Source organism: Squalius cephalus, assembly GCF_949319135.1.
Source record: "Squalius cephalus genome assembly, chromosome: 1".
In the NCBI taxonomy this organism is placed as follows: Eukaryota; Metazoa; Chordata; class Actinopteri; order Cypriniformes; family Leuciscidae; genus Squalius; species Squalius cephalus.
This window is the reverse complement of record NC_137122.1, coordinates 28,496,467-28,511,161: the sequence shown is the minus strand read 5'-3', so window position 1 is coordinate 28,511,161 and position 14,695 is coordinate 28,496,467. Positions and strand designations below refer to the sequence as shown.

At 37.6% G+C, this 14,695-nt stretch overlaps 2 protein-coding genes across 2 annotated transcripts in view; both read right to left on the bottom strand.

Annotated features, from left to right (window-relative positions):
• The window catches only part of ccdc137 (coiled-coil domain containing 137), a 224,026-nt gene that overhangs the window by 90,196 nt on the left and 119,135 nt on the right, over positions 1-14,695 (bottom strand). The gene's annotated exons all lie outside the window — the stretch shown is intronic.
• The window catches only part of prkar1b (protein kinase, cAMP-dependent, regulatory, type I, beta), a 60,124-nt gene that overhangs the window by 44,646 nt on the left and 783 nt on the right, over positions 1-14,695 (bottom strand). The window contains exons 2-5 of the mRNA XM_079871033.1: positions 14,082-14,191; positions 13,300-13,487; positions 6,680-6,850; positions 4,822-4,913 (exon numbers count right to left, since the gene is read on the bottom strand). Of these exons, the coding sequence (XP_079727159.1) occupies positions 4,822-4,913; positions 6,680-6,850; positions 13,300-13,487; positions 14,082-14,191 (561 nt within the window). The remainder of the gene's footprint in view (positions 1-4,821; positions 4,914-6,679; positions 6,851-13,299; positions 13,488-14,081; positions 14,192-14,695) is intronic.

The following is a 14,695-nucleotide window of genomic DNA, read 5'->3' as shown; positions in this document are numbered from 1 at the left end:
TGTATCAGAATGGTAATGTGTTTTATGTATCGCTCTCTACAAGGTTGGACACATAACATCAATTAATATGTTTGTTCTTTGGCTTGACTACGTTATCAAACAGCTAATGATGTGTTATATTATATAAAAATACATTCTCGTGAGACTCCCTTGCTTCACGGTATAAATTAATGATATGCTAAAGCCCAGCCGCACATTGATGTGATTGGTTACAAGGTAGTTTGTGACGTCAGAAACACCAGCGATTTCAAACCGTGTTTTTGAGACTGTCTTGTTCACTGCAGTTTTAGGTAGAAAATACTCAGCAATGGTGCTGACTTGTGAATTTACACATGGTTTGTCTTAAAGCATATTAAAAACACCACATATACATATATAAAAAACATTAAAAACTGGATTTTAACCATTGGGGGTCTTTAAGAACTAAATGAATTAGTTTATTGCTTTTTACGAAGTTGAAAAAAATCACATTGGTTTGGTAGCATTAAACATTTTTTTATTCAAACTAGCAATAAATTATATACAGAAAGCAAGCAAGAATGTTCCACATCACTAAAGTGGTCTATCTTGCTAACGTGCACATGTGCTGACAGACTTGAGATTCTCTAGAGACAGATCCATCCATCCAGTGAAGAACGTTAACAAATTACTCACACTTCACTCAGTGTGGACAGAGACAGCTTAGCCGCTTTTCCACCGTCAGGCCAAACGGTTCTCTTTGCTTAACCGTTCCATTCCGTGCCGATCCGGCCCAGCGAGCACGGATATGGTTTCATTTTCCACTGTGAGCCTGATAACGGAGCTCTTTTGAATGTAATAGAAATGTGTCAGTTGTTGCCTTGGTAGTGCAAGAGTTTACAGACGGTATGAGATCTAAATAGCCAGCGTGTTATGGAGGATGATCAGCCGTTTCTTTTAATTTTATTATTAACTTGTGCTTACTTCGCTCAAATAGTGCACGTGGCCAGCTAAAGAGCTAAATCACGCCGTGCTGAACCAAGCCCAAATGGAAATATAACTGGAACCATTTCTCACCGTTCTTAAAACCGTTCGGCCCGACGGTGAAAAAGCAGCTCTTGTATTCTTGTCTTCTATTTGTTTTTTGTTTTTTTACAATTCCATCAGTTTTTTAAAGTACATTTTGGCTAAATAAAAAACAACAACAGTTTTTTGACAAAATTCTACCCAACCCACCTTTCTTTTTCGACTTGGACCGCGTTAGAAACTCAATAGCCACACTAGCTAGCATTACAAAAGCGTGACTGTCTACTTTAAAGGTCATTTTTAATAGTACTGTCTAGTCTGCAGGTGCGTGAAACAGCTGTTCCCCACAATCACAGTGTGAAGTTTATATCAGATATGAGCAGGAAACCAGATAGCCATTATGCTAAGAGCAGGTTAACATTATAAAAGGGGAGCTGAACAGATGTGTTTGGACACGATAAAGCTACTCTGAGTTATCAGCAGATATTTATCCTCCATCAAAACAGTTTAAAATCAAACTAACCATGCTTTTATTTTATTTAGCCGCATTATGTTACCCGTAGTTTGGCGCTATAATGATGTTATACAAAAGAAAACATTATTTATAGCAAACAATAAGAGGCCATGCTAATCTCCATAGGCTTATCTGTCTAATTCTTGCAAGTATGACGTACATGCACACACTGATTTATTTCATGTACAGTACGTGCAGAAATGTGTGCATGCAAAACCACAACACAACTTCTGTTCTAAAGGAATTTAAAAATAGATGGACAATCTCTCTGTATATACAGTAGCTACTCAGTTCAGTGGTTCATTGCGGCTCAAGCACTCGTTACTGCTGATTACTGGTATTGTGCTTTTTTTAATTAGAACACAATGCTCTGTTGTTTGAGATGCTGCAGGGCCCCTGAGGCGAGAGACAGAGAGACAGAGAGTTGGGGCCATAGACAGGATGGTGTTCAAATCAAGTAATGAAGAGTAGGTTCTGACTGAGGGTTCATATATTTCATATTCCATATTTCACCCCAAAATTAAATGACAAAAAAAGAAAAGTTTGCACAAAGAAAATGAATCCCATTTTAGAAAAATATAGTTTTTTTGCATTGTAATATTATATTTTTAACATTTACACCCAAATTCTTGCAGCAGTGCAACTCGATTGCAATTTAGTCGTGTTGATTAACCGGCAAAATACTGGAAGTGGCGCATTCCACGCACAAGAATCCATGAACCGCATTATTAGACCATTTTCTAAGGCTGCACGATATATTAAAGCCATTTAAAATCATAATGTAGCACAGTGCTATTGTGAGATCGCAAGGGCTGCGATTCAATTAAATAAGTATATGCGCTGCAGGTTTCAGAGTGAAGCACAGCGCTTTGTCATTTGGCAAATGTTTTATCTGATAAGAAAACATGAAAGAAACACATTTACCGAATGGTAAAAGCTACAGTGGTTGTAGCATTTCTAAGCTCCTCAACACAATTTTCTCTTCACTGAAAGGACATCATAAAACCAGCCAGCTTCTATTAACTACTTATATGTCTTTCATTCTGACCCGACTCCCAAGGTCAAGTTCAGCAACAGATTTCTTCCTGCATTAAATTTGCCACTGGTCTATTCCCATGCCACCATGAGGTAACTGCTTTTATTTGCCATGGCAACAAAACCACACTAGACAACAAATAACCTGTAGGGTGGGCCCTAGGGTGGGCTATGCCACATGCCAGATACTCCCTTACAATATCTGCCATCTAGCTGTAATGTTTAACTCCAGTGGTAGTGACACATCCAGTGATCATAACAAGCACTCTTACTGACTGCAGTGTAATAATGTAAACAGTGTATGGCATGTTCTACTATATATGGCCATATGTGTGAACGCCTGCAAAAGCGAACAGGCAAATCTGTGCCAGCCCAGTGGTGACAATGATCCTTACATTTGCAAAGCATATGAACCTAGGGTACCACTTTAGCTGGTGTATGCTGTTGCCTTTTGAGTTTACTGCACAGTGTACACATTTGGGATTGTAGTAGCCTAGTGGCTATAGGTCAAGATAGGTAAAATGCATTTTAAAAAAACATTACCATTCAAAGCATGTTTGAAAGAAGACTCTTATGCTCACCTGGGCTGCATTTATTTGTAATATTGTTAAATAAATATTATTAAAATTTCAAACAACTAAAAATGTTATGTATCCCTGTGATAAAAGCTGAATTTTCAGCATCATTACTCCAGTCTTCAGTGTCACATGATTCTTCAGAAATCATTCTGATATGCTGATTTGATGCTCAAGAACCATTTCTGATACGAAGAAACGAAATCTGGTTTCTTTAGTCTTTACTGTCACATGTGATCACTTTAAAGTGCTCCTATTGTGTTTTTCAGATACTATCTGTCATGCAGTGTGTAATATAGCAGTTTGTGAATGTAAAAGGTCTGCAAAGTTTCAAAGAGCAAAATTGACTCCTAAAGGAAGGGAAAGGAGGAGTTTAGAGATTGAATTTTCGAACAAACCGCTTTCAGAGTTTTTGAGGAATGAGTGCAATGAGAAATTAAGTGATGTGCAATGTATATTATGTGAAAAGTGCTTTTTGACCTTTGATGCATGGAAATTTACTGTAGAAGACCTCAAAAACAAAATCAGGAACCTTTAAAATAGCATAATAAGGGTGAAAGTGATACTTTCATAAAAGAAAAATCAAACTGACCTTGAAAATCTTCTATTATTTCTAATTAAAGTCTATATTTGTTCTAGTTAAAGTGTTTCACTGCAAGAACTGCAGACTGTTCACGGTGCGTCTGCAGCATGTCAGACTTAAATGAAATAACCCTGAAATAATGTAATTTCCCTGTTATTTACCAGATACTGCAGAGTCATAATCTGCTGGACCTCGGTTTGACCACGTCAAGCATGTTGCTTTGACAGCATCACAGACACACATGCAGATAATTGGACATTGTGCTATTCTGTCGCCAGGAGCGAATATTCCGTAACCATGGAAACAATGTTAATGTCCTCCACAAATCTGAGTCAGAAATATTAAGTGCGTTCTGGAGCTTTCCGAAGAAAAATGGCAACATAGGCCTTAAAGTCTTAAGATGATGTACAATATAATCAGTCTTTTCCAACTAAATTTGCCTGTAATTCTGATAAATAGTGACTGTAATATATTCACAACAGCCAAAAAAATAAATAAAAGCAATCAATCTTAAAACACGATAGCATGCATCTGCAGCTCCTGGCAAGAAAGCCTGATAATAAGTGTGGTGAATTTCCAGCTGAGAGCTGGATGTTTTGGGGAGTTTCGTGTGTTCTCAGAGAGGGTTTAAAAGCAGAAAGCTGAGAGTTTGTTCCCTTCATGGTGGATCTGTATGCATAATGGATTCGCCTCAGCAGTGAAACTGTATTCCGTGCACAAAGACGGAGCAACCTGAGCGAAATTCCTGGTAGACTGGGAGAGGCGTTTTACTTCTCGTTGTTTAGGGTTTGTGGCATCTCCCCGACTCAAAAGCCAACAATCCACGCAACACAATTTCCCCACACCCACATTAAAACACACTTTCCACCACTGTCAGACACAATGCCTCGTTTTATTTCGACGCAAGTTGCCATGGTGACGAGAGCAACAGAGCGAATACAGTGGCTACTCACAAGCCCCCCTGACACGACTCACACCCTCACCCCGCTAAACGCACACAAGACCAGTGCTGACAACCAGAAACCAGCTGGAAACAACATGACCCGATTCATAAGAAAGACTTCATAATACGGAATATAGTGTGACTTATAATACCTGACAACAATCTACCTGAGACGACGAGCATTTACCTTCTCTCATTGTCATCTAGGTGGGCAAACAGCACATTCTTAGAGATGGCTTTGGCCAGGGCGGTCATGGTCTTGTAGTCCTTTGGAATGACCTATAACCAAAGAAAACAATGAGTTACAATGAGATTAAATAGAGGTTTTCCTGGCATTTTGAAGTTTCTGCAAAATAATATCGAACTACATTTGTGTATTTTTACCAGAAACTGTGAGCCCAACCTCGAGTCTCAATGATATTCTGATCACCTTTTCATCCGTTTTATCATACACAAGGCAAAAATGTAACTCTGATTGCTTAGAGAATTAATAGTACACCTCTTCTCAACAATGCCCATGATTTGAGGATTCATTCACGTTCATACTGTAGCACAAATGATGCGGGACGTGTTATGTACCGATGTTCAGTACTTAGGGTTTGTGGTAATTAAAGGGGTCGTGACATGGATTTTTATTTTTATTTTAATGTGTTCTTTGAGGTTTATTATAATGTTAATAAAGTCGGCTAATGTCACTGCATAGGAAACCGTATCAACGGCCAATCGCTATTGCATCCAAGTAAAAGTTTTAAAAACATTATCCATATAAAACCGTCATTTACAGACAACGCATTATGAAATTGTTTAACTTACGGTATTTCAAAACTTACGGTTTGTGCAGCTGCTGTCAGATATAATACACGTTCAACAAAAGTTTCTGTGCCTCGTTTACAAAACAAAATGCTCCGAACAAACATATAATCCTCCGACACGATCCGGGACGTCATTAAAATGAACCACCCACTTGTTCCTGACACTGGTAATTATCCTGGACACCAGGATTATGTCAGAAACTGAGCATGCATTTATATACTGTATCCAGTGTAGACGGCCTCAGTGATTATAATGGGTTTCTATTTGTTTTCTATTTGGCAAGTGTCATGATGTGGTATAACTATTTGATAATGTCTTGCTCTGGAGGCAGGCATTTGCAAATATATTTGGCCATGTAATGTCAGATCCCGCAATATCAAAACGAGCCGTTTTTGGAGCTTGATTAAATAAATGCTTTGTTTATAATGAGGAGAACATTTTAAGCTATGAAACTTGCAGGATGTTTTAATGGTACAAAGACCTCTTATATGTCAAAAGATCAAGGCAAATTTGATTTATCATGTCATGAAGAACCCTTTAGTTATCATTTGGGCCTTGTCAAATTGCCACTAATATTTTTTATCAAAATTTACATCAGAATCAAAAAATCATTTGAAATGATTGAAAAGTTAATTGAAATAAAGCTGAAATAAAATATATAATATGTATAATTATTAAAAGAAAAACTTAATCTTAAAAAAACTTGCCTTAGGAAATAACTGAAATAAATAAGTTAATACATAACATTAAGTAATAAAATAAAATAAATTAAAGCTAAATAGAAATATATCAAATAAAAGCAAGTTCAAAATAATAAATACTATTATAGTATATAAATAACACAAAAATAACACTTAACGCTTAATTATGTTGACAGCAAATGTTCCTGGTGTTATTGTGCACAATTCAGTGAATGTATTCTAAAGAAAAAACATATTCATAGCACGTTTCGACATAAAGAAAAGGAAAACAACCAATAATATCATAGCGTTTCCATCTACTCAAATAAAATCCATATCCCATCCTGTATTATATCCAACTGAATATTTCATTTCACTCAGAAATACCACATTATAAAAGTCAAATGTATTGTTAATGGCAATTTTTGTCATCTATAATGAAAAAAAGTATCTAATGTGAAGACGTGGTATTGAATCTGGGTTAGTACTAAAGGGAAGAATCCAAAACAGGTGTTTGAAAATAATGCACATTTAACTGCAATTTGTATTAACCTTTCTGACGTAGCTGACGGCATCCTCCTCTGTGTAGACTTCAGCACTGACCCCACCTCTCCGGCGCCTGGCCTTCACCACCGGGTTTGGAGGAGGAGGAGACACTTCATCATCGTGAGAGTCCGACTGCGAGTTGGACTTCTGGCGGGCCATGATCTGCTTGCATTCTTCCTGTGGAGAGAGGAAGTCAATGATACATATGATTAGACATCCATTTGAAAACATTGAGAGGATTGTAACCATCTAATGAAGGGCTGGATTTTTCATCCTCATTACACAGGACACACAAAAACCGGTGCGAAGTTAAAACAGCAGACACAGAGAGGGTAAAGCTACGATTAAAAAAAAATCACGATTACAGATAATAAAATCTACTGCATCTAAAAGACTGAAACCTACTGTGAGCACAGACAGCAGACACAACTGAGATTTCACTGGCAGAGCGAGAGAGAGACAGTGAAAGATTCCCGTATGAAAGAGGGAAGAACAATGAAGCTGCATGCCACAGCACAAATGATGTGTGTGTCCATGAGACAACTAGTCAGAGAGTCTACACACAGTCTTACGGTACTTTACTGAATATGCGGTGGACATATGTAATATAAACATATGTAATATGTAAACCTTCTGAGGTATGTAATATATATATATATGAAGTGCCATCTGAAATTTTCTTCTAGCATGATAATTTTTATGAAGCTTGTATATTTAAGTTCAGTAATTTCACTTAAATGGCAATGAAAATTACCTATTAATTGCCATTTAAGTGAAATTACTGAACTTAAATAAACAAGCTTCATAAAAATTATCATGCTAGAAGAAAATTTCAGATGGCACTTAGAGGCTTTTGCATCTGAACTCTTCATATATATACAGTGCTATGCATAAGTTTAGACACCCATACTAAAGTTGACTAAAAAGAGGAATAAAAAAATCATCTTTTGGAAACTGAACTTAATGTCTTAATTTAAAAAATTAGGAAAAATCCAACCTTTAAGGACACCAATTTTCTTTGTGAATGAATAATGTATCGTAAATAAATAAATGTTCTTCCTTAAAATACAGTGTGCATAAGTTTGGACACCCCTATATTAAATTCCCATAGAGGCATGCAGATTTTTATTTTTAAGTATTTTTTTTTATTTTATTTTTAGGATACTATGCATCCTGATAAAGTTCCCTTGGCCTTTGGAATTAAAATAGCCCCACATCATCACATAGCCTTCACCATACCTAGAGATTGGCATGGTTTTATTTCAGTTAGCCTAAAAGCTAGTTTGATTTGCATTGAGAGATGATCTTATGAAAGTACCCCATGCCAATCTCTAGGTATGGTGAAGGCTATGTGATGATGTGGGGCTATTTTAATTCCAAAGGCCAAGGGAACTTTATCAGGATGCAAAGTATCCTAAAAAAAAAATAAAAAAAAAAATACTTAAAAATAAAAATCTGCCTGCCTCTATGGGAATTTAACATAGGGGTGTCCAAACTTATGCACCCTGTATTTTAAGGAAGAACATTTATTTATTTACGATACATTATTCATTCACAAAGAAAATTGGTGTCCTTAAAGGTTGGATTTTTCCTAATTTTTTAAATTAAGGCATTAAGTTCAATTTCCAAAAGATGATTTTTTATTCCTCTTTTTAGTCAACTTTAGCATGGGTGTCTAAACTTATGCATAGCACTGTATATATACATACATATATATATATATATATATATATATATATACACATGTATTGTGTAAACATACTATATATGATGAATTTGTAATCATATGTATAATATTTATTTTTATATACATATGTATACATGTATATGCAATATATACTAACACACGCGCAAGAGTGTCAGTATTAATCCACATATTGATTTCTTACTAAATAAATAGGCTATTTTGCATAAAATTACACTCACAAGCCACTTCTTATACACCTGTTCAACTGCTCGGTAATGCAAATATCTAATCGGTAAATCACATGGAAGCAAATCAATGCATTTAGGCATGTAGACATGGTCAAGACGATCCGCTGAAGTTCAAACTGAGCATCAGAATGGGAAAGAAAGGTTGTTGGTGCCAGACAGGCTGGTCTGAGTATTTCAGAAACTGCTGATCTACTGGGATTTCCACGCACAACCATCTCTAGGGTTTACAGAGAATGGTCTGAAGAGGAGAAAATAGCCCGTGAGCGACGGCCCTGTGGGTGAAAATGCCTTGACGATGCCAGAGGTCAGAGGAGAATGACCAAACTGGTTTGAGCTGATAGAAAGGCAACAGCAACTCAAATAACCACTCGTTATAACCGATGTCTGCAAAAGAACATCTCTGAAAGATGTGTGAAAACACGTTGAACCTTGAAGCAGAAGATCGCTGGGTGCCACTCCTGTCGGCTAAAGCTGGGGCCACACTAAAAGATTTTTTAAAATCTTATAAGATTTTCAAAATGTGAGAGACCACAAACATGATGATAAGAAATCAGAGGTTTAACCGATTTGTTGTTCTAGTGTGTGGAGTGCAGCGATGTGATCAGGAAAGCACAACACACACTAGATTCCTTTCACAAAAAACTGAGTCCTGCCTGTGAACACGGGAAATCTCGCAAAATCTCTAGCATCAAACGTGACTTTAAATAAAACAAACATGGCGGACAACTTGCAAGGAGAAATGCCGCTTATAGTGTATGGGCCGTTTTTACAGAAAATTTGCAGTGGGGAAAAAAAGAAAATTGTTTAGATGAAATCGTGGTGACGGTGTGAACATGGACTTTACATGTTAGGGTGCGAGCTGGAGGTGAGTCTTCCATCAGCTCAGTTTCTGATTGGGTATTGTTTCGTTTCACAGGATTCACTTTTCCAGAGTGTGCGCGAGTTTGTCCTCAGGGTTCCCCCACACAACAGGATTTCTGATTGGAGATTTGGGCGGCTCCGACGTTCTTCCGAGCAGATTCAGTCATTCTTAACACACCTCACACCACAGGAAAACCTGATAAGATAATATGTAGAACCATCAAGATAATCGGGACTTTACCTAGGACTTTCGGAAGGGGAGAAATCGGTCCAAAATCGCCCCGAATATCTTGTAGTGTGTGCCTAGCATTAGAACAGGAAACTGAGGCTACAATTCACACAGACTCACCAAAATTAGACAACAGAAGACTGGAAAAATGTTGCCTGGACTGCTGTGACATTCAGATGGTTGGGTCAGAATTTGGCGTAAACAACATGAAAGCATGGATCTGTCCTGCTTTGTATCAACGGTTCAGGCTGCTGCTGGTGTAATGGTGTGGGGGATATTTTCTTGGCATACTTTGGACCCTTTAGTACCAACTAATCATTGCTTAAACACCACAGCCTACCTGAGTACTGCTGCTGACCATCTCCATCCCTTTATGACCACAGTGAATCAGCTTCTGATGGTCACTTCCAGCAGGATAACACGCCACATCACAAAGCTCAGATCATGTCAAACTGGGTTTTTTGAACAATACAATGAGTTCACTATCGTCAATTGGCCTCCACATTCACCAAATCGCAATCCAGGAGAGCACTTTTGGGATGTGGTGGAACGGGAGATTTACATCATGGATGTGCAGCCAACAAACCTGCAGCAACAGTGTGATGCTTTCATGTCAATATAGACCAGAATCTCTGAGGAATGTATCCAGCACATTGTTGAATCTATGCCACGAAGAATTAAGGCAGTTCTGAAGGCAAAAGCGAGGTCCAACCCAGTCCTAGCAAGATGTACCTAATAAAGTGGGTGTGTGTATAATATATTTAGAGTGTGTGTGAATATTATATGAATGGTTTTAGTGCATTTTTATGTGGTTGGTTACTTGCCTGAGTCACTCTCTACTCTGGTATTCTAGCCTCTATATCTGATATCAGTCTGTTAATTTTACAATTAAAACTTTTACAGGATATAAAAGATAAAGTGTTTGTAAAATGGCATAAACATCTGCCTCTGAAACATCCCCAAGACAAATACCAAAGTGAAGGCAGGCAGATGCAAAGGAACAGCTGGGCACATGCCACACACAAAACACACACAAGCTCTCTCCAAAGCTTTAGACAGCCATCAACAGGCCTGTCCATGAAATAACACATAAAGAGTCCAAATGTGCTCTGAAATCTGTGAAGCATTTATTTGAAAGTGAAATCTTAACATTATAGGCTAATTGTATTTACTGTCACATTTGATCAATTTAATGCATCCTTGCTGAATAAAAGTATTAATTTCTTTTTTTTTTTTAAAAAGACTTTGAATGGTGGTATATGTTTGGGATTAAAGGGATAGTTCACCCAAAAATGAAAATGCTGTCATAAAAAATATCTTATTTTGTCTTCCGAAGATGTATGAAAGTCTCACGGGTTTGGAACAACACGAGAGGGTGAGTAAATGATGACAGAATTTAAATCCTTGGGTGATTTTTTTTTTTTATTTATATGATTGACAAAAAAACTCCAGCATTCTACAAGTGGTACATGAGCAAAATACTACTTTTGTTAACTGGGCAAGAGGTCACGTTATTGGTCGATGCTCAATCGATCTCAGGATGGACAAATATCAGCCTAGCCGATCACTCATAATCTTGTATCACTAGAAGCTTTAATTTCTATTGATATTTAAAATAAAAAAAAGAAAAGAAAAAGGAAATCATCTCATCATTTGCTAGCCCTCATGTTGACTTGTGCCCTACGTGTCCATTTTAATCCGGCACAGTTTTCATACACTCATTCACACACATAGGGTCAGGACAGGAGTGCATATCCTTTAGCAGCCCGTGGATTTTCATCTTTCTAAATGAACAGAAGCTGCCAGACAGACAGATAGAAAGAGAGAGAGAGTGTGTGTGAGTGATTGAAATTCATCTATGACTAAAATGCAAGTGGGTCAGTAAACATCGTTCACCCAGCGGCTCAAAACTACGATGACACTAAATAACCTCAAAAACACAAGCTATCGCTGAACATGCGTCATGAGGAGAAGACAAGGACAGTCGTTCTCTTGTTCTGAGTGCAATATCAGGCCCATCTGATCACGTCTTATGAATACACAATCCCATCGGCTGTTTGATGCTCTACCTAAACCAGCAGAAGCTCAGCAGAAGCCCATTCCTAACAAAAGCCCAAGCCCCAAGCATCTGCGGGTATGAAAAAGCCTGTTGTTCCTGGAGCACATGATCAAAGAAGATGTTCAGTTGCTGCTGAGTGTGGATGCGGTTACTGGCACCTCCAGCTAAACGAATGACTGCTGTGACTTTCATAAGATCTGTGTAATCTAAGATTGGGCAACAACATCAAACAGCATCAGCATGCCTCCTAATTGTCTATTGAGGGGGAACGGGAATGTTGATGATCCCAGCTCTTTACACTTCTACTTAAAGTAAGTACACCACACTACTGTTATTGGGGCCAATACTTTTTTTTTTTCTTTGTGAAATAAAGAAATTAACAATTTTTCAGCAAGGAAGCATTCAACTGACCAAAACGGATGGTAAAAACATTCATGATGTTAATGTTTCTATTTTAAATAGAATGTTTCCATTCCACGAAAATACTAAGCAGCACAACTTTTTCAACATTGATAATAATCAGATATGTTTCTTGAGCATCAAATCATCATATTATAATGACTTCTGAAGGATCATGTGACACTGAAGGCTGGAGTAATGATGCTAAAAATTCAGCTTTGCATCATATAATTACATTTAAAACATATTCAAATAGAAAACAAAAATATGTTTTTTTGTACAAATAAATGCAGCCCATAAGAGGGCCTCAAGACGACTTAAAATAATTTAATTTTAATTAATTTTAGAAGTGTGACCTGGGAAAGACATATAGTAGTCAACAATTGAAGTGGATCAAAATCTTTCATCAAAGTTATACATGAATTTTGAACAATACCCGTTCTTGCCTTAGGACAACTTTGATGAACTTTTTTTATCCACTTCAAATGTTGACTACAGTATATATATATATATATATATATACTGTAAAACTATATAGCTGCTGTAAAACTATATAAGCTCTACAAAATCCAATGTTTACACCTGCAAATGAACTTCATAGATTTTCCACAGATCCTGATAAAGTGCCTAAGTGTATGCTGTCCACTCAATTCACACACTCCAGGAACAGATCAAAGAAGCGTTAATAGAAACCAACGATTTCTCGTTCCAAAACCTGCAATTAATTCTAATTAATATCCTTTCTAGTGTGGTGCACTTGTCAACAAATAAGACACATAAAGAACAACAACAACCTCACTATGAACGCTAACACAATGACAGTTAATGATCATGGATGTTTGAGGGAAGGCGAAGGCTTTCATTAACAGTGAATACACTAACAGCGAATTCAGCCAGACTTTTTTCCAAAGCAATGCACAGTGCATTCATTACAGGATCATCCCCCCGGAGCATCCTGAGGTTAAGTGCCGAGCCAAATGGGACAGCGATGATCTCAATAACTCTCCAGCTCCTGCTTCCCCAGCTCCATGGGAATGAAGCCACATCCGTTGTGATCCCCAACCATCACCCTTTTCTGACACAAATTCATAACTTATACAAACACATCACCAGCAGAGCAAACAGAGTATTAGAGTAACGCACCTTCTCCAGCTTCTCGAAGTGTTCCCGCAGGAACTTCATAGGCCGCTCGGGCTTGGCGATGCACAGGTTGACGATGCACTCTTTGAGGATCTGCTGTATGTTGTGTTTCTGCACGAAAACCTCACAGCCTTTCAGACTTTCATCTTCTTCCAGATTGGAGGAGGAGGTGGCCATCTTATCTTCTATCTCTGCCGCAGGAGAAAAGAGCAGGAGGGGGGACGAGGAGAGATATTCTTTCTTAAGTCTGTGTGTCTTATTCTCTCAAATAATAATGTTTGACTGTTGAGAGACTAGAAAAATCCACTGTATTCAATATGCATGTATGTATCTGTCAATCAACCTATGTGTCTATCTATCTGTCTATCTATCTAAGGTAGATAGATAAATAGATAGACAGACTTAATCATAATGATGATATAGGCCATTCTTCAGCATGATGTTACACATTTACATTTCACTTCCGCCATTGATTCACATCAAACATCCAAAAATCATCAGCAACTGAAGCATCAATCCTCATTCTCGACCTATACGTTCACGAAACCGATACCGCATTCAGTCGTGCGTGAAACACGAAGCGTCGGTTTGTCGGCGGAGCGCTCGAGCATCACTCTGTGATCACCTGTTTACGTTTTTATCACAGCTTATTCGCTTCAAAATACAAACCTATGCGGTGTATAAATGGTTTTAGTAATGTATTATCTTGGAAACAGCTCCTCTCGGTATATAAAGCTGAAAACAGTCGCGTGTGTTGCACAGTATTTAATGTTAATTTGGCTTACCGTTATGAGGCGGAGATGCAAGGCTCGCGCTCTGGGATGTTGCTTGTTTGGTCCTGCTGCTCGCGAGCGCCCGCTGTGACGTCAATCCGTCTCGCGATTGGACACTGACACTGATATTAATAAAATACATAATTTAAAAAAACCAGAAAAGACATATAACTGACATGTAGATGTTAATGGGTTGAGATTACTTTTAGTTTATTTAGAGCTTTTATTTATTTTGAATCATCTCCTGTTTCAGCCAATCAGCGTCATCTTGGGTCTGTGCGTCATCCTGAATAGCACTCAAGTTTTGTGGATCACAGACCTTGACCTCTACAAACACATTAGTTTTTTCTTTTCTTTTCTTTTCTTTTTTCTTGTAATGTTTCATCACTTTCCTGGAATGATTTGAGTTTATAAAACTAATATTAATCGTAAATTAGAAACCAAATTAGAATAATTAGAATCTACTGTTAACTTTCTTATTGTTGCGGCAAAATTGTATTTTCACAAACAAAAAATTATTTTAAAAAATACCTTTTAGATCCTGTAAAAGATGTACTATGTGCACTATTGTCAGTTTTCTTGTTATAAAAACCCCCGAAGACATAAGAGATGACTGTGCATGTGTC